The sequence below is a fragment of the Protomyctophum bolini genome, assembly GCF_963924005.1.
Source record: "Protomyctophum bolini genome assembly, chromosome: 13".
NCBI classification, from domain to species: Eukaryota; Metazoa; Chordata; class Actinopteri; order Myctophiformes; family Myctophidae; genus Protomyctophum; species Protomyctophum bolini.
Window position 1 is genome coordinate 41,855,037 of NC_137874.1, and position 20,475 is coordinate 41,875,511.

Sequence of the window (20,475 nt, forward strand, 5' to 3'; positions counted from 1 at the left end):
CAGAATGCACTGGAGTCAATGAGAGCTCAGTGACCATACTTAAGTAAAGCACAGATATACCTCAAATTTGTATTTAAGTAAAAGTACTTTCCACCACTGACATAATAATAAGTGGATGTGGTGGAGGAGGTCTTGAGACATCTGTATCCTTGTGGCCGCTGCGTGAACTGCAGGTGAACAGCCCATTGGTCATCAGCGCAATATATATATATATATATATATATATATATATATATATATATATATATATATATATATATATATATATATATATATTGGACCAGTCATAACACGTGGACCATAACATAACAATTCAAGGAATACATTAACCACAAGAATAGGGAAGTTGCCGTTAACTGCCTTTAGCTGAAAAGAGGGAACTTTTCAGCTAAAGAAAACCCCCAAAAAAAACCACAGGATACAAGGTATGAGCATCTCAAAGAGAGTGCAAGTACAAGTCAAATGCAAGGTTAATATCCCTCACAAGAGTTTGGGAACTAATGTGAAGTTAATGTTAATTCATTTTCTAAATGACCGTCTAAAGAAATGGGGTCAAAATAGTCTAAAAATGTAACGGGTTGATGACTAGGCCTACAAGTATTTGGGTTCAAACTAGGAAGGGTATGGCCTGGTCAGCCTGCAATGACATGCACAAGATCTGGTCATCCCAGCTTAGTAAAATGTTAAAAGTTAAAAAAAATAGGACGACCGTTGAGCCGATTCTACTCTATGGATCCGAGTCAAAGTCAAAGTCGTACGATTTGTCACACAAGTTAACGCAGTGACATTTTGTGAGCCGCAGCCAAGGAGCAGTGAGCTGCAGCCAAGGAGCAGTGAGCTGCAGCCAAGGAGCAGTGAGCTGCAGCCGTGCCGCGCTCGGGAATCATTTGATTATTACTAGATTTGACCCCCAAATCCAACCCTTTGATGCGGAGTCCCAAGCAGGGAGGCATTGGGTCCCATTTTTACAGTCTTTGGTATGACTATGGCCGGGGATCGAACCCCGACCTCCCAGTTTCAGGGCGGACACTCTAACCACAAGGCCACTGAGCTGGTGTACAGTACACACACATGAACACTTTTAAAGAAACAGGAGAATCGGTTGGATGGCACTTACACCCGCGCCTTCTAATGAGAGCGCGAAATCTGTCTTGGAAGAGCCACCCATCGACTGATCTAACCTTCCCCGTGTTTCTTCACCAGTGCGATCCAGAAGAACACGGTTTTCCGGCCACTGATACAGAGCTGACAATGAGGTTAGATCTTCCCTTCTTCTCTGGAGTTCTGCCTCAAAGCAGACCAGAGGTAGAAAACTGTCGTTCCATGATGTCATCGCTAGTAGGGACACATGATGTCATCGCTAGGGACACATGCATCAGTAAGCAGGAACTGGGAGTGGCAATGAAGAACCGGAAAGTCTGGTGTGAACATTGGCCGTGGCATTGTGAAATCCATGGTCTTGACCGCAGTCAAAAATGCATGCGCACACACACACACACACACACACACACACACACACACACACACACACACACACACACACACACACACACACACACACAGTCAAGCATGTACGTAAGTGGCTATACTGCAACAGAATAGAACATGCATGTGATGCGATAGTTAGTTAATTTATTTAAGTTCAACCTCAACACCAAGGCAATTGGCAAGGATATTACAAAAGCTTTTTCTATTGAACATTATTGCTCAACATTTTCACGTCAAAGACCCCCAAAAATATGTATGTAATTGGACGCCGCCGATCCCCATCGGAGCAAAGAAGCAAAGATTTGAGTTAAAAATGTTGGCTCTGGGGGCTGTGGTTCAGCGGTCCAGGCACCTATTGGCCGGTATAGCCTGAGTCTGGCAGTGTGCCGCGGGTTCGATTCCCGATCCCGACGGCCCTTACTGCATGTCTACCCCCCCCCCCCCCATCTCTCTCCCCAGTTCCTGTCAGCCTACTGTCTATCCCTCCATAAAAAAATAAAAAATAAAATAAAGGTGAAAGCCACAAAAAACATCTAAAAAAAAAAGAAAAAAATGTTCGCTCTGAAAGAATATATATTCAGATTTGTGCCACAAAGAATATATATTCAGATTTGTGCCACAAAGAATATATATTCAGATTTGTGCCACAAAGAATATATATTCAGATTTGCGCCACAAAGAATATATATTCAGATTTGTGCCACAAAGAATATATATTCAGATTTGGGCCACAAAGAATATATATTCAGATTTGTGCCACAAAGAATATATATTCAGATTTGTGCCACAAAGAATATATATTCAGATTTGGGCCACAAAGAATATATATTCAGATTTGGGCCACAAAGAATATATATTCAGATTTGGGCCACAAAGAATATATATTCAGATTTGCGCCACAAAGAATATATATTCAGATTTGCGCCACAAAGAATATATATTCAGATTTGCGCCACAAAGAATATATATTCAGATTTGCGCCACAAAGAATATATATTCAGATTTGTGCCACAAAGAATATATATTCAGATTTGGGCCACAAAGAATATATATTCAGATTTGTGCCACAAAGAATATATATTCAGATTTGTGCCACAAAGAATATATATTCAGATTTGGGCCACAAAGAATATATATTCAGATTTGGGCCACAAAGAATATATATTCAGATTTGGGCCACAAAGAATATATATTCAGATTTGCGCCACAAAGAATATATATTCAGATTTGCGCCACAAAGAATATATATTCAGATTTGCGCCACAAAGAATATATATTCAGATTTGCGCCACAAAGAATATATATTCAGATTTGCGCCACAAAGAATATATATTCAGATTTGCGCCACAAAGAATATATATTCAGATTTGCGCCACAAAGAATATATATTCAGATTTGCGCCACAAAGAATATATATTCACATTTGCGCCACAAAGAATATATATTCAGATTTGCGACACAAAGAATATATATTCAGATTTGCGCCACAAAGAATATATATTCAGATTTGCGCCACAAAGAATATATATTCAGATTTGCGCCACAAAGAATATATATTCAGATTTGGGCCACAAAGAATATATATTCAGATTTGCGACACAAAGAATATATATTCAGATTTGCGCCACAAAGAATATATATTCAGATTTGCGCCACAAAGAATATATATTCAGATTTGCGCCACAAAGAATATATATTCAGATTTGCGCCACAAAGAATATATATTCAGATTTGCGCCACAAAGAATATATATTCAGATTTGTGCCACAAAGAATATATATTCAGATTTGGGCCACAAAGAATATATATTCAGATTTGCGCCACAAAGAATATATATTCAGATTTGTGCCACAAAGAATATATATTCAGATTTGCGCCACAAAGAATATATATTCACATTTGCGCCACAAAGAATATATATTCAGATTTGCGCCACAAAGAATATATATTCAGATTTGCGCCACATTTTCACGGGTTTTTCCAAAAATTGGCAGATCTACAAGCTCGTAGATCTATGAGCTCGTAGATCTATGAGCTTGTAGATCTTCTCGTTTACACGGGCTATAAGCAGCCCATTCCACCACGCACGTGCACGCAACCACACACAGAAGGAGATTATCAGGATGGGGAAATGAAAGACCATGTTGTGCAACCCCCCTCCCTCCCCCCCCCCCCCCTCCTTCCTTAAGAAAGAACTGAAACAATTAGCAGGATGGGCGTTGGTTCCCACGCTCTATCCTCCCCACACTTATTACTAGTGATCTGATCATGGTTGACCTGCATAAATAATCTATGGAAATTAACCCATTCTGACCTGAGATCAGATTCATACGAGGTTTCCACTGGACACACACTGGTCTGATTAACCCATTCTGACCTGAGATCAGATTCTAAAAATGTCAGTCGTTCTTCGATTTTTCAAAAATAGCAGACCTACAAGCTCATAGCGCGCCACTCGGTGGCGCGCTATGAGCTTGTAGATCTGCTATTTTTCAATAGCTAAAGCATAACATGATGCTAACACCAAAATGGGTTCCCGTTCAGAATGGGTTAAGTAGGGTGTCACATAATGTACATTTAATATCTCAATCTGGAGATTTTCATTGATAACATGGTAAATGGTGCATTTATATATAGCACCTTTATCCAAGGCGCTTTACATAGATTGTGCATCATATTCACCCATTCACACACCGATGCCGGAGGAAACCATGCAAGGCACCAACCTGCACGTCAGGAGCAATTAGGGGTTCAGAGTCTTGCTCAAGGACACTTGGACACTAACTCTGGGGGAGCACCACAGGGTTCGAACTGGGACCATCCGGTCATTCTACCCCTGAGCCACTGCCACCCCTGTTGAACTAACAGCAGAGAAGAAAACATAATAAAATCAACAATAATAATAATAATAATAATAAAGCACTTTTATAACAGGCTAAATTAAACCAGACACCCACAAAGGTGTGTCCCAGCTTTAAAGTCTCATCAAACTAGCTAGAATATATGTTTGAGGGATTGAAAACAAATGCAACATCAGTTGCCCTGCACTTTTGGTTATATTTACCACAAACTATAGGCTATAATAATTTGTAACAGGCAGCGTATATAAATAAATTACGTCGACAATCCATTCAAACACAGGTCGGTGTCAGGGGTGTCCAGAGCTCTGCGCAGGTTCTGCCAGAACAGTCCAGGGTTCTGTGCAGCCTGGCACCAGCTCAGGTAGGTGTGTTTCTTCACCAGCCTCCTCATGCGAAAGTAGGGAGACAACCGCTGGGCTGGAATGTCCTCCAGGAACACCAGGATCAACACGTCCTTCTTCTCATCAAACAGACGGTAGCTGCACACACAGCACAGGAGAGCAGCATTACTGTATAGGCTATAAGACTCAAACATTACTTAGCGTTATGTGCAGACTCATTCACGGTAAGACATATACGGCACTGCGGCTTACAATAAGGAAACACATGCGGTAAGTGAAGCGGCATCTACTGCAAGTAAACATTTATGTAGGCCTACAGTGAAAAGGGTTGTTATTATTTAAACATTTTAATTGAATTGAATTGAATTGAATTGAATTGAATTGAATTGAATTGAATTGAATTATTATTTTTGTATTTGTTTTATTGATAAATAGTAGCCTGACAAGAAATGGGGAGAGAGAGATGGGGGAATGAAAAGCAGCAAAGGTAAAATAAAATAAATAAAATGAAATGTTGGTCACAAAAAAAGGTCGTCGGGATCGGCAGTCAAACCCGCGACACACTGTCAGGCAAGTGGCAACATTAGCAGCCTAGGTGCCACTACAGTCCAGGCTAATTTAATGGACATTAATAAGAGCTACATAGTATTTGATGGAAAGTGCTTTTGATAAATCAAAAAATATGAAAATGTGAAATGTGTACATCTATAAGGACCGGTTATTTCACAACATGTTTAAGCACACATTGCATGAAATAGAATGCACAGATTCTCCTGCCACTTCCAAGTGAGTAAATGTGGCGTTCAGAGAACATGTACATTTGCATGATGTTGTAGTGATTGCGAACGCAGTGAGCACTAACTACGAGTAAGACGCGCAAACGCGGGAAGCGAACGCAGCTCGTACATATTTGGGTTTTGGACGTATAGCTCCATATATGGGCACAAAAGGTGCCAGGTCCACAACAAACAAATCACTGGCCCCTTTTGTGCCCATATATGGAGCTGAGTGATTGCTGATGCAACACACTCCATATTTGGATAGCGGGACAGACACACGGACAGACAGACAGACAGACACACACACAGACATGATCTGCTAGGTCTCATAGTAAGTGCTCACTGCGTTCGCAATGAGACCCTGCAGATCATGTCTGTCTGTCTGTCTGTGTGTCTGTCCCGCTGTTACTGTATATGTGGACCTGGCCCCTTTTGTGCCCATATATGGAGCTGAGTGATTTGTTTGTGATTGATGCAACACACTCCATATTTGGACGTATAGCTGCTTTGGGGACTCCTTATATGGTTATGGCTGAGTCATGGTGGCATGAGTGTGATGGCGTGGTCCAACTTGTATTCCATTATTAGGCCATTTTGTGGCTACACTTGAAAAAAAAATCATCTTTTCCATAGGCCTACACATCCACGCTACCTGGCCCTCACATCTCCTCTCTCTCACACAGGCACACAGAGCCCTGTCGGTATCAGTTGTGCGCTGAACCCTGAGCCATAACTTATACGATCTGCGTTCGCTTCCCGCGTTCTCGCGTCTTACTTGTAAACATGTCTAGGTAATTTGGGAGCCCACCTGGCCATCTGGATCTCTCTGGAGCACCACTCACTCTCCAGGTAACGACGACTGATGACACAGATGGTCTTTCTGCTGCCATAGATGGCCTCTGTGATGTTCTCTATGATGGCTTTACCTGGAAACATGACAAACAGTCAAAACTACTATGCATACAGACATTAACCCATTTTGGCCTGATGTCGAAATTAAGAAAAATACCCGAGGCGGGGTTGGCGAAAGGGCCTTTCTGTGTGGAGTTTGCATGTTCTCCCCGTGTCCCCTATAGGGTAGGTACCCTCACAAAAACATGCAGTAATCCTGGTCTCTAAACTGCCTCCCCCTGTCCAGCCGGGGCGCCTGATGGAGGGGAAAGGAACTGGTTGGAATAACGTGTTCCTTCCACGCGCTACGTCCAACCAGGGAAACTCCCCCCTGTCAGGTGTAAAGGAGCAACTTGGACACTCAAGCATGAAGGAAGCATGAGTTAAGTCCGTTGCTCTCCCCAGGTTGGCGGAGGGTGTGTAGAGCCCAGGATCACATTAGATGATTGACACAGGGGTGAAAAATGGATTACAAAATCGTGGGATAAAAAATATATTTAAAGAAATTAAAACAAAAGTCTTCAGTTTTCTGAAAAACAAAAAAAATGTTTCTATGTCAGTTGTTCTCGAACTTATTCATGTCAAGGACCCCAAATATGACATTGGCCGCCGACTCCCATCTGAAAATATGTAGTTCCATGAGGGACCATCCCAGTAGCAAAGATTTGAGTTAAAAGCTCGCTCTGAAATAATTATATTCAATGATTTCAGGCACATTTTCACGACAAAAATAGCTGTTTTATGCCCTGTCAAAATGTCTCCAACACTTTTAAACAGGCAGGTTTAGATAAATACATAGTGCACTGCAAGCGAGAGACAGAGAGAGAGGTTTGTACCTGGTAGGAAGTCTCGGTGGTGCAGACAGAGTCTCCAGCCCTGCTCTCCCTCCAGCACTGGAAGCATCTCTCTGTAAACCCAGAGCTCATCGTGAACGTTGTAGGAGATGAAGGCGTCGTAGCGCTGAGGAGACCCCCTCTTTCTTCTCTGGGCATCGTAAAGGAAGGCCAGGAAGAGGTAGTAGGCATAGAGGAGCTGCAAACTCAGGAAGCGGTAGGCGAAGGTCGTGAGAATAGTGAGCACAATCACACAAGTGGAGGAAACATAGCAGACGAAGCTAGCGTCCATCCAACAGGAATGGAAGTCAAAGTCCAGAAATCTGGTTCCCCTTTTCACCAGAGGATAGCCACAAGTGTAGCTGTGAGCATCAACCACCTGCGTTTGGCTGTTGTTCAGAATCCACTGCTGAAAGTCGGAATTAGTGCATTCGCAAGCGAAAGGATTGCCACTCATCTTAAGATACCGGAGAGCAGGAAGAAAACTGAACACCGAGATATTGATCACAGTCAACTCGTTCTGGCTCAGGTCCAGCGAAGACACTCGGGTCAGGTTGGACTGTTCCAGGAAATCTAGGGACTTCAGTTCATTGTGGGAGAGATCGAGAACTTGTAAGTTTGGTGTGTTTTTGAATGTGATGTACGATATGTTTTGAGTAAATAATTGATCCTTGCATTGTATTGTAAGGCTTTTCAGGCTCTTCAATAACGGTAAGTCACGGCAACTCAGCAGAGAAATTAGAGTAAGGGTTTCAAGTTCATCCAGTCCTTCAAAAGCGTTTCTTGGCTGCGTGTCTTTGCCGAGTGCCTCCAACCTGAAATTTCGTAATGTAAGGTACTTGAGCCCAACCGGTCCTTCAAAAGCGAATTCGTCCAACCAACCATAGTCCTCCCTCACTCCGTCTGAATACACATCTAAGTGCTTCAGAGACGCAAGACTTTGAAAATCGTACTTATTTAATTATTTAATGTCATTCATATTTAAATCCAATAATTCTAGTTTCTGTGAACCAGTCCAGAATGTAGTGCCAAGCACTTTAATGTAATTTTTAGTCATAGTTAGAACCTTTAACTCACTGAGATGTTGAAAAACACACGGTTTCATTTCAGTGATTTGGTTGAAATCTAGATGAAGGTGTGTGAGTCTGGTTGAATTTAAGAAGTCTGAGCAGAGTAAATTATTTATATTATTGTCTTCCAGGTGTAAGATTTGAAGCATGGAGAGATCCTTGACATCGTCTGGCACTTTAGTAAGCTGGTTTCTGTCGAGTTTCAGGTGACTCAGTTGTTCCATTTGTCTGATTGAATCCTTTGACAGTCCAGTCAGGGTATTAGATGATAGATCAAGGTTGGTTAGCTGAGTACAAGTTGTCAGTTCACTTAAGTGAACTGACTGCGCTTCGTTTTTGTGTAGGTCAAGTGTCCTCAGTGTGGGTATTTTGCAGGCAATATTCAATAGACCTCTGTTTAGCCACATAGAAGACAGCTGTAGGCACTCTAGTGAATCAAGGTTCTGTAGAGACTTTCTGATGTTAAAAGAAGTTGGAAAAGAAAAATACACATGCGTTATATTCCTGAGAAAAATCTTGTCTGGTATGTCCCACTCCCATCCTGATTCGTTACAACAATGTGTCAGATCAATTGTCTTCAGATTTGGAAATACAGCTGTTGTGATGCTAAACGTTTTTATGGAATGTGAATTAATTCTCAATGCCCTGAGCTCAGAGGACATGTTTAATGGCAGATCTTTTGACTGAAAACACACTAATTCATAAATTGAGATTTCCAGCACATGCAATCGTGGTACTTGTAAGATGGTGATGATATCGGCCATTTGATGTATATAGTTTAAATTCAGATATAGTTCCTGTAAACTGGGGAGTGACTGGAAGGCAGCATGGCTGATGAATCGGATATCGTTCCAATCCAAGCCCAATAGCAAGAGGTTAGACAGTCCCTGAAACATATTGTCTGTCAGTGTTGTTAGACGGTTATTGTTCATATGGAACACTTTAAGTTCCCCCAACCGACTAAAAGCTCCGTCATCGACATGAGTTATTGAATTAAAGCCCAGTGACAATTCTCTGAGATTCATCAGATTCATCAAATCCGTCCTGTTTATCATTAGAATGTTGTTACCACTGAGTGATAATGCCATAACTTCTCTGGGAATGTTGTCTGGTATGCTACCGAGTTGACGGCGCTCACAATCTACTGAAACACCAGCGGTGACATTTTCAGAGTAAAGAATAGTGCAGTCTTTCAGGACGTAAGCCGGTATAGCAGTGAGAAGAAGCGTAAACAGCAGGAATAAGAAAGGGAAAGGATGCCAGATTCCCCTCTGTGCAGGCATCATTGCTGTCCTTAATTCAGGGTGAACGGCCAGGTCCTTTTGGGGATTATGCTGGTTGGTTGCTGGGAGGGAATTCGTACATCATCATCATCAAGATTGTGCATTGGTGTGAAAGCTTTTCAATTGTGGCATATGGTGTTAGAGGTATAAGGCATAAGGTTTTCAAAAAAACATTGCAAACTTCACCAAACCACCAAGATATAGTATAGAACAGTCGCATGCTTCTCAGGATGATTTGCACTACTATCAACCCCTCTCAAGGCCCTGGGCCTGGCGCTTCACCGAATCAAAAGGCCCTACAGATTCAGCCAATCAATTAATTAATTAATTAATTAACATGCACAAGTTTAGCGCATATCCACTACTACCTGCGCTGCCCGCTGACACAGCCTTTCCGACTTCAGTCTCTGCTAAACTATTATGCAAGGACTAGGAGATTACTTTATGGTTATTAATACAGTCATTAACAAGAAACATGCATGGCAATGATGAGATGGGGGAAAAACGATGCTGTTTCATGTATTTTCCTATAGGCCTACGCCGCCTACTGTATTCAACAGCCAAACAGCTGATTGATGGACCACGCAAATCATACCTTCCTGAAAAAGGCTATTCAGGTCCTGAATATAGCTTACAAGCTAAACAAAAAGCTGCCTCCTTAATAGGAGAATATACTTTGAAAAGCTCCACTTCTGGTGTAAAATACAGTTTTTCACATTTACTAAAGTCACCATATCTGTTCCGGCAAGACTGGCAACTGGTTCACTCAACTATCTGCAATTTTCCCGAAAAAATAATTAGCCTATATCTACCATTAGCAGGCAGCAGCATGTTTTGTCTAAATTGTCTTTGTGGCCAACAAATGTAGCTACATTTGCAAACAGTGCTGTTGACCATGTTGTTACATGGTCCATATAACATGTGTGCACCAACAGACAATGCCAATATGCTATATTAATATTAGAACGTTTTAAAGACATATGAATTATTGACGACAATGCAACCAAGTTGTGGGTGCAACGTCACTGAAAACTTTCATAATAGCAATTCAATTAATTTACTCACGAGTGCTGAAATCGTGAAATGGAGGATGTAAGAACACACGTTTGTTGCATTAGAGCAGGGTGAATATGAAGTTTTGCGCCACGGTCTTGTGTTTATATTCCTCTTACATATGTATGTTATTGTCGCAACAACACACGAATTGGGCAGTGCCAGTGCGTTGACTCCACATGCGGTTACAGATTGGGAATGGGGAATTGGGGATGAGGAAATGAAAGTGGCATGTGTGACATGCACCAGAGATTGGAACGAAGAACTGAAACAATTAACCCATGAGAACATGGGTCTTGGCATCGCTTCCAAATAAATACCGGTTAAGAATGTTTTTATTTTGGCTTTCTTAAAAAAATAAAAGTAAAGAAACGAGTTGAACAAATGTAGGCTATTCTTCACCAAACAAATATTTGTCAACACTAAAATGTATCTGCAAGCATTCAATTGATATTAAACCAACAGATCAGTAATAAAACATTAAGATTGAAAGGGGTGCATATGCTACTTAGTTTAGACTATAGTCATTGGTTAGACATGGGTCAAGGTTAGGTTTAGGTATGCTGCCCTGTGGGAGGTTAGGTATAGGTTTCTGGTTTAAGGAAGTGTTCAGTACCGTACTATTGTATGAGTACAGAACAAAGAATGTTTGCTTTGTTGAAGAAGAGTCTGGGCAATTAAGATTTGGCCTTACTAGGTCCCTTTCTTTCACCTCTAGAAATGTGTTTTTCTAAGGGTTGAGGGTTTGAGATAGGTTGTAGTTGTAGGACTAATGACTGGTCTAACCAATGACTAGTCTAAACCAAAAACTGTCTAAACTAAGTACTGCACCCGGTTGAAGTACGTAGAAGGAGTGGAATCTTTTTAGTGACAGACTATTCTGTTTATCGATTGCCGAGCAACCTATCCAGACACTGGTCTGCACAGCGATCTCACTGAATCAATAATAATAAAACAAATCTTCCCTTGTATAATTAGTCTTTATGTGCCTTTTCAGGTTATCCATTTAAATAAATATTTTGCCACAAAATGTGCAACTATGGGGCTATATGAATCATCATAATCGCTTCGGACCACCATTGTCACAATTAAAGCCTTTGCCACAGATTTCACAAATGGCTTCTCTTATGTATGATGTATGCGCATCATGTGCTGCTTCAAATTTCCATTGAGGGCAAAGCATTTGCCACAGACTGTGCAAATATAGGGCTTTTCCCCTGTATGAATCAGACTGTGTTTCCTCAGGTCATTCATTTGAACAAAGCCTTTACTGCAAATTGTGCAACTATAGGGTTTTTCCCCTGTATGAATCATTATGTGTCTCTTTAGATTCTTAGTAGAATTAAAGTATTTTCCACAAAATGGGCAATTAAAGTTATTTTCCGCTGTATGACTGACCAGGTGCTTCTCCCCTGTGTGGATCATCATGTGTTGCTTCAAATTTCCATTAAGGTTAAAGCCTTTGCCACAAACTATGCAAATATAGGGCTTTTCCCCTGTATGAATCAGACTGTGATTCTTCAGATCATACATTTGAACAAAGCCTTTACCGCAAACTGTGCAACTATGTGGTTTTTCCCCTGTATGGATCATCATGTGTCTCTTCAGATTTCTATTAGAAATAAAGCTTTTCCCACAAACTGTGCAATCAAAGCTCTTTCCCCCTGCATGCTTATTCAGCTCGTGGCTCAAAGGCAACTCGTCTCCTTCCACATGTGATGGAAGTGTGTTTAAACCCGACTGGTCTTCCTGCTTCTCCTCCCACTCATCACTGTCTTCAGTGTCCAATTCATAACAGTGTGAAGAGAGGAGCTCATCATCTCTAGTAAATTGCGACGCTCCACCGTCCTCTACATCAGCTTGTGTTTCTATGTGTGGAGTTGAGGTGCTGGCCACAGGCTCGGTCTCTCCGTTTTCACTTTTCACTGTTATTAATGTCAATGTTGACCAATCAGCCACCTCTGAACTATGAAGTAGCTCCTCCTGTTCCTCTTTAATGTGTGGAGGCTCTGGTTCCTCCTGGCTCCTCTCCCGCTGTTCAGGGGGAACCTCTTTACACACAGGGAGGTGCAGGAAGCCTGGGGTAAAGATACAATGAGAGCAAACCGTTACACGTTTGGATGTTTGAACCTTCATCTTGATCATAGATTGCACATGAGCAATGTGGCAAAGCCAAGGTGGCGTGCACACATCCGCCTCAGTGACAGCATACTGCTGGGTGAGTGCTGGCGCTTTGGCTTGGGGGGGGGGGGTCAGATCAACATATGGAATGCAGTCTGTATATAGAACGTGTCTTGAGTGTACAGGGTTTGATGAGGTTAGATCAACATATGGAATGTCAGAACAGATCAGCTCCATATTTGGATATCTAAGGGTAGCAGCGGGGGCAGTGTCTTGAGTGTACAGGGTTTGATGAGGTTAGGTCAACATATGGAATGTCAGAACAGTTCAGCTCCATATATTGACATCTAAGGGTTTGAGGTCAGATGTATAGTGTTGCTGGCTGCAGATCCAGGTGATGATCCAGTCTTCTCCATGTGTGGGTAACCAGGGTTTGATGAGGTCATGATCTTCATATATAGAAACCATATATGGAGCGTGTCACGAGGCGTGACTGATGACCATATATAGTGGCGAGATCTGTCACAAGGGGTGATGGACTGACGGCCATATATGGAGGCGTGGCGGATCGACTGATTGTCGGACGGACTGACAGGTTTTGCAGGTTTTCATAGTAATCTGCGACCTAGAGATTAAAAACTAGACTATGTTAGCGAGGGAGTAGTGGAGAAGAGATCCAGTTTTATTGCGAACGCAGTGAGCACTTACTATGAGACCTAGCAGATCATGTCTGTCTGTCTGTCTGTGTGTGTGTGTGTGTGTGTCCCCTTTGTGCCCATATATGGAGCTGAGTGATTTGTGAATCACTCAGCTCCATATATGGGCACAAAAGGGGCCAGGTCCACATATACAGTAACAGCGGGACAGACACACAGACACACAGACAGACAGACAGACATGCACACACACGAGCTGCGTTCGCTTCACGCGTTTGGTTTGGATGGTCGGGGGGGTAGGACCAAGTCTCATGGGATTTGTGATTTGTTTATAAACATTTTGGTATTTGTTTATAAACATTTGTGATTTGTTTATAAACATTTGTGATTTGTTTATAAACATTTGTGATTTGTTTATAAACATTTGGGATTTGTTTACAAACATTTGGGATTTGTTTATAAACATTTTGGGATTTGTTTATAAACATTTGGGATTTGTTTACAAACATTTGGGATTTGTTTATAAACATTTGGGATTTGTAAGTCTCATGGGGGGGGGGTAGGACCACTTCCAGTTGACCTGTAGTAAGTCTCATGGTCGGGGGGTAGGACCAAGTCTCATGGGATTTGGGTAGGGATGTCCCGATCGATCGGCCTCCCGATCGATCGGGCCCGATCACGTCATTTTCAAAAGATCGGGATCGGGAAAAAAATATCGGGAAAAAAATATTTATTAAATATAATATATATATTTTTTTATTAAATCTTTTCTTAATTGTATTTAACGTTACAGAAGAAACGTGACCATCTATAAGTCTTAAAGTCATCCTCCCGAGTCTTTAATTAAAAGTCATAATTAATAACAACAAAACATCCTCCTCTCGAAGCAGCCTCTTGCTGCTGCTCCTAGGAAAACTTAGCGCACGACAGTGACGTTGGCCCTAAACAGCAGATCTGCAAGCTCACAAAGAGTTGCTTTCGCAACGCGCTGTGATCTTGTAGATTTGCTACGAATGGCGACGTTCTTGCGTAACTTGCGTAACTTGCGTAACTTGTAACTTGCGTGGCTAGTAGGCTAATAGCAGAAAGCTAACGACAACAAGCGGCAGCGGCTGCACTGAAACAACCGACGCTTAAAGCGACTTTTAAAAAGAAGGAACCACAGAGAGAGAGAGAGAGAGAGAGATGATGAGGAGAATCCAGCCCTCGCAAAGACCACTCGGTGGAATAATTATTGATCGTCATACACAGAGACACACACAGCGGAGTAACCTCGAATCAACAGGCTTCTAAGCACCGTCTTGTTCAGATCTGCTTCTGCATCTGCACTCGCTGTTTGAGTGCTAAAAAGGGAGAGAGAGAGCAAAAACAACTCGTTGTTGTTGCTCTGTCCACCCGCAGCAGGAGAAGAATATTCCGTCTGAAAAGTCCCAACAAAATACTCTATGTCCAATCCATGACTGTAGATAGAAACCCTTCTTCTAATAATATAAGCATAATATCTCATGCAGAGATCTTTATTGTAAACTTTTGTAAATGTTTCTGTGCCACGGAATCCCTCCTCTCCCCAGTGAGCTCTCCTCTCCTCCCTGCATGTGCTGCGACTCTGCACCACGTGTGAGCGCATAGGTGCATTATTTTTCCCTTGAACATAATGATGAGGCACATTAAAATAGCAATATAAGGTTTTTTTTTCCCCCTTTAAATAATGAAAAGGCAGAAATGTCTAATAAAATAATATATGCTAAAAAAAGAATAAAAGATAATGCTATAAATAAACTTTTTGAGTGGTGCAAGCCAGTCCCTTGGACTGGGTATGAGCATGAAAACAGCATGGTTGTTTTTCACCACCTGTGTGCAACCTAACACACGCACACAAACACATGCCCATATTAACTGTATATGATGATTTCGTGTGTGCCAGTACAGTACAGTAGAGGGTACAGTAGAGGGACCGGCACACAGTAACTCTGTCATTTCTCAACCGTTTCGGACACGGGGCGGCAGTTCGGAACCGTTTTAGTCCCTTTTTTTTCTTACTGCATTGCCAAAATGTATCTGATTGGGAAGAATTATCGGAAATGATCGGAATTGTATCGGGAGCAAAAAAAAGTGATCGGATCGGGAAATATCGGGATCGGCAGATACTCAAACTCAAATGATCGGGATCGGATCGGGAGCAAAAAAACGTGATCGGGACAACTCTAGATTTGGGATTTGTTTATAAACATTTTGGTATTTGTTTATAAACATTTGTGATTTGTTTATAAACATTTGTGATTTGTTTATAAACATTTTGGGATTTGTTTATAAACATTTGGGATTTGTTTACAAACATTTGGGATTTGTTTATAAACATTTGGGATTTGTAAGTCTCATGGGGGGGGGTAGGACCACAGGGCCGGTTCTAGGCATAGGCGAACTAGGCGGTCGCCTAGGGCCTCAACCACTGAGGGGGCCTCGTCACAGGGAGAAGATTTTTTTTTTCATGTATCCCTTACATGGGCTACTGGCCACATGTGGCCCCCACCTAGCTTCTTAATTTTGATCTCAAAGTGCACCAGATTGAAGCATTTTCATGGCAAATTTACAATTTTTATCCGGCGTGGCAAAGCAGGAGGGGGGGGGCCTCTGTATAATATGTTGCCTAGGGCCTCAAAAGGCCTAGAACCGGTCGTCATCCCCTCTCAAACGAGCACTGGTCGGGCAACTTGAAAGCAAACTCAACCAAGGGACGGCGGTGGCTCAGGGGGTAGAGTGGCCGGATGGTAACGGCAAGGTTGTCAGTTCGAACCCTGTTGTGCTCCCCCAGAGTTAGTGTCGAAGCGTCCTTGAGCAAGACGCAGAACCCCTAATTGCTCCTGATGTGCATTACAGTACATTTCAAGCATAACTCAATACAGAAACTGTCAACTGTGAGTGGACGACCCAATAAATCATTACACTTAATTGTTTACAAGAGGGTCCACGTCCACATGTTCAATTCATCATAACAAGCCAAAAACAGGAAATCATCATAGAGGCCTACAGTGAGGGGAACACATGGGGGCGGTGGGGGGGATTCATATTTTCCGGGGGCCGGATTGCAGCCGTCCGTAGGTGCCCTTTGAGAGCGGTTTTGAAGGAGTCAAGGGATTTGCATGTCTTAATGACTGTTGGTAGGGCGTTCCACATTTTGGTGGCATAGTAGCAAAATTAATTTAGTCCCTTGTTTGTGCCGAATCTGGGTTGCAAATGCGGTTTGTTGAACTCCCTCTGGTGTTGTGGGTGTGGACTTCGTTGACATTAAGGAAGTATTTAGACAGGTACATGCATGTGTAGACCCCAGCCAAGACCCAGCCCCGCAACAGCCCTGCCAATCGGTCTCAGCCCTGTTGGCACGCCAGGTTGCGCGTTGGTCTGGCGAGTGGGACTGTGGGAGGCCCGGGTTTCCCCGCTTTCCACGCAGTGCTACACATGGGTATCTTGGTGGTGTATCAAATCTTGTGGGCCAGACCCATTGCAAGATGCTGTACACTGTTGTCAACCCTAAGCCTTTCCAGCCTGTCAAAGTGGGCAGGGGTGAGGTGGGTTCGGGGAGGGAGGCCAAGTAGTAGCCTGACCAGTTTGTAAAAACCTTGTATGAGGGCTCCTGTTAGGGCCTTCAAGTTGTTTTTGTTGACCAGTGAGGAGGTCCTGCATAGGAATCTCCTCCTGGTCAATGTAGTCCAGTTCAGCTATAGCTGCTATGAACTTGTAGTTTCTTGTGTTTCCACATGCAATGCATTTACAAACCTGCTTTGTGTAGTTTGATGCGTGGCTGTAGCATCACGTCCAGCAGTGACTCCATCTCTGTCTGGAATAGGTTGCACATCACCCCTGCTGCCGCATGGAGGCGCTCCAACACAAACACTCTGACATTAAGCTCCACGCTACAGACATCAGTGGCGCCACGCTGCTGGCTTTCCAAAACACACAGTATCTCCTCTCCCACCGACATCAGGTGCTCATTTATCGACCGCCTAACAGACTCCGTTTGACACCTTTTAACTCGTTTTGAAGACATTTTCTTCAGCGCGAACGTTGTTTCACTGCTGTGAAAAGAACAAGCGTGTACTTCCGTGTTTAGCGTGCGTCACGCATGCGCGTTGCCATGGTTACGGAGGGGAGGGGGAGGAGTGTGTGTCAGCAGCATTTTATGCAGACATGATCGAATAAATCAAATTGAATTGATCAAAAATAGTAGATACATAATAGAACATTGATATGTTTGGTTTTCTCGTTTTGTGTTTTGTTTTGATGTTTTTGTTCTTTTTTGTCTTGTTCCTGTTAACTGTATTGTCCTGTCTGTCTTTGTTTTTGTTTTATGTTATGTTTGTTTGTTTTTGTTTTGTTTTCTTGTTTTCCCCCTTCTGTTTGCTTTGTTGTATTATTTTACCTATGAAAGCCTTCATTTATCTGTTAGAAGGGTAGGCACTATAAGCTTAGGCTTCAGCCTACACCTGTTTCTTTTGCAAAAAAAGAAAGAAAAGCAGGCACTATATTGATTTGTTATAATGACCAAAATAAATAAACTCTACTCTACTCTAATAGGTTTATTTTTATAAATATTCCACTGTTAGGTTCTTACTAGCTTTCATGATAACTACTTGTTTATGTATTGCCATGCTTTTTGTTCTTGCTTAATGTAATCGCTCTGGATTAAGAGCGTCTGCTAAAATGCCTAAATTGTAAATTGTAAATTACTCTGAAAAACCGGAAGGCATAATCTTCCGTTCTTACCTCACGTAGATTCATCTGAAGTCTCTAGAAGCGTTCCAGACGAGAGCCATGCTGAAGTCAGACATGAAGACAGAACATTGCGCTTGACAAAACCATGGAGGGCTCCCTAGATTCAGAGTTATCGAGCCTTTATTTTGTATTTTTTATGTTTTATCCCACAATGTTGTATAAGTAACCCATTTTTTCACCCAGTGTCAATTATCTAATGTAATCCTGGGCCTTCCTCTGCCAACCTGGTGGGGCAGCGGACTGACCTCATGCTTCCTTCGGTGCATGAGGAGTCCAAGCTGATTCCTTTCACCTGACAGGGGGGATAGTTTCCCTGGTTGGACGTAGCACGTGGAAGGAACACGTTATTCCGACCAGTTCCTTTTCCCCTCCATCAGGCGCCCCGGCTGGCCAGTGGCCAGGGGGACGTAGACCAGGATTGCGGCATGTTTTTGTGAGGGTACCTACCCTATAGGGGACACGAGGAGAACATGCAAACTCCCCACAGAAAGGCCCTTTCGCCAACCCCGCCTTGGGTATGGGCACTGATGACACAGATGAGGGAACATGCCCCCAGTGCCCACAGCGTCCCCGGCGGGAATCGAACCCAGGACCTTCTAGCTGTGAGGCGACAGCACCACCGTGTCCCTTCGTTACGAGCTATTCTAATGGAGCCCTAAACAAGGAAGTGATGCATATAGAGCGTCGCAGTCCCGCCCCCTCGAGAGACCCGGAAAATAAAATGCCTGTTCATTTTCATTTTCATAAAGTATTTATTTAAAGACGTTTACGCCGCGGACAAAGCCAACTCTTGTGACAAATCATGACAATAAACACAATGTTTTGGGCCAAACAAAGAATTCGAAAGTAGAAAAAAACACATTTTTTGTTGTTTTTCTTCTTTGTAATTATTTGTTTGGTCCAAAATATTGTGTTTGTTGTCATGATTTGTCACGACTCGAGTTGGCTTCGTACGACGCTTAAAAGGTCTTTAAATAAATACTTTTTTGAAATGTCTATGAGGAAAAATGCATTGGATGGGATTCCTTTCCTGGGCCTGGCGTCGTCATGAAAGGGGGCGGGACTGGGCCTGGCGTCGTCATGAAAGGGGGCGGGACTGGGCCTGGCGTCGTCATGAAAGGGGGCGGGACTGGGTTCTGGCGTCGTCATGAAAGGGGGCGGGACTGGGTTCTGGCGTCGTCATGAAAGGGGGCGGGACTGGGCCTGGCGTCGTCATGAAAGGGGACGGGACTGGGCCTGGCGTCGTCATGAAAGGGGGCGGGACTGGGCCTGGCGTCGTCATGAAAGGGGGCGGGACTGGGCCTGGCGTCGTCATGAAAGGGGGCGGGACTGCGACGCTCTATACACGTCCTTAGCACCCGTGTTTTTTATTCCCAGGCCAGGACGTGTATTACAAAAAGTAATGACAGTGTGGGCTACAGTATGAACCTTGGCTACTGCCATGAAATGTGACTTTGTTGATATGAATTACTCGACCTGCACGTGTGTGAGACAGATATGATTCAGTGCCGGAAGTGCTTCAAAATAGGAGCTCTGGGGTGCCGGAGTTGTCTGATCGCTTTTACTCTGAAAGCCATGAACCGGAAACACTTTCCTAAAAAAGTTGACTTGACAAATTGACCTAAACATCCCGATCATTTTAATTTATACGATATATGATCCAAAAAGCGTTCATATTTCTGGCAGTGTGCCGCGGGTTCGACTCCCGATCCCGACGGCCTTCACTGCATGTCTTCCCCCCCCCCCCATCTCTCTCTCCATTTCCTGTCAGCCTACTGTCTGTCCCTCCATAAAACAATAAATAAATAAAAAGGTGAAAGCCACAAAAAACATTAACCCATTCTGACCTGAGATCAGATTCATACGAGGTTTCCACTGGACACACACTGGTCTGATTAACCCATTCTGACCTGAGATCAGATTCTAAAAATGTCAGTCGTTCTTCGATTTTTCAAAAATAGCAGACCTACAAGCTCGTAGCGCGCCACTCGGTGGCGTTGTAGATCTGCTATTTTTCAATAGCTAAAGCATAACATGATGCTGACACCAAAATGGGTTCCCGTTCAGAATGGGTTAAAAAACAAAATAAAATAAAAAAAACTTCCTGTGAGGTTAGGTTTAGGGTTGGGTTTTGGGTAGGGTGTCGGACTCATGACTGTAGCACTTCCACATTTAGATTAGAGAGCCTGTATTATAACACAAGGGGACATGTTTTATTCGAGTCAATGTTCATTCAAGACAAGAAAATACATACATATACACCACAATTCAAACACCCAGCAACCAAGAATAGACAACAAGTAATTAATTATATAAATACACCTTAACC

General features: G+C 42.8%; 1 protein-coding gene across 1 annotated transcript; it reads right to left on the reverse strand.

Moving 5' to 3' along the window:
- Positions 1–4,602: 4,602 nt before the first annotated feature.
- Positions 4,603–7,650, reverse strand: LOC308327702 (toll-like receptor 13; the record flags this gene model as incomplete). The annotated part of the gene is made up of 3 exons (XM_080781227.1): positions 4,603–4,828; positions 6,278–6,395; positions 7,197–7,650. The coding sequence occupies 3 exons, from the start codon at positions 7,648–7,650 to the stop codon at positions 4,603–4,605; spliced, it is 798 nt and encodes a 265-aa protein (XP_080637353.1).
- Positions 7,651–20,475: the final 12,825 nt, after the last annotated feature.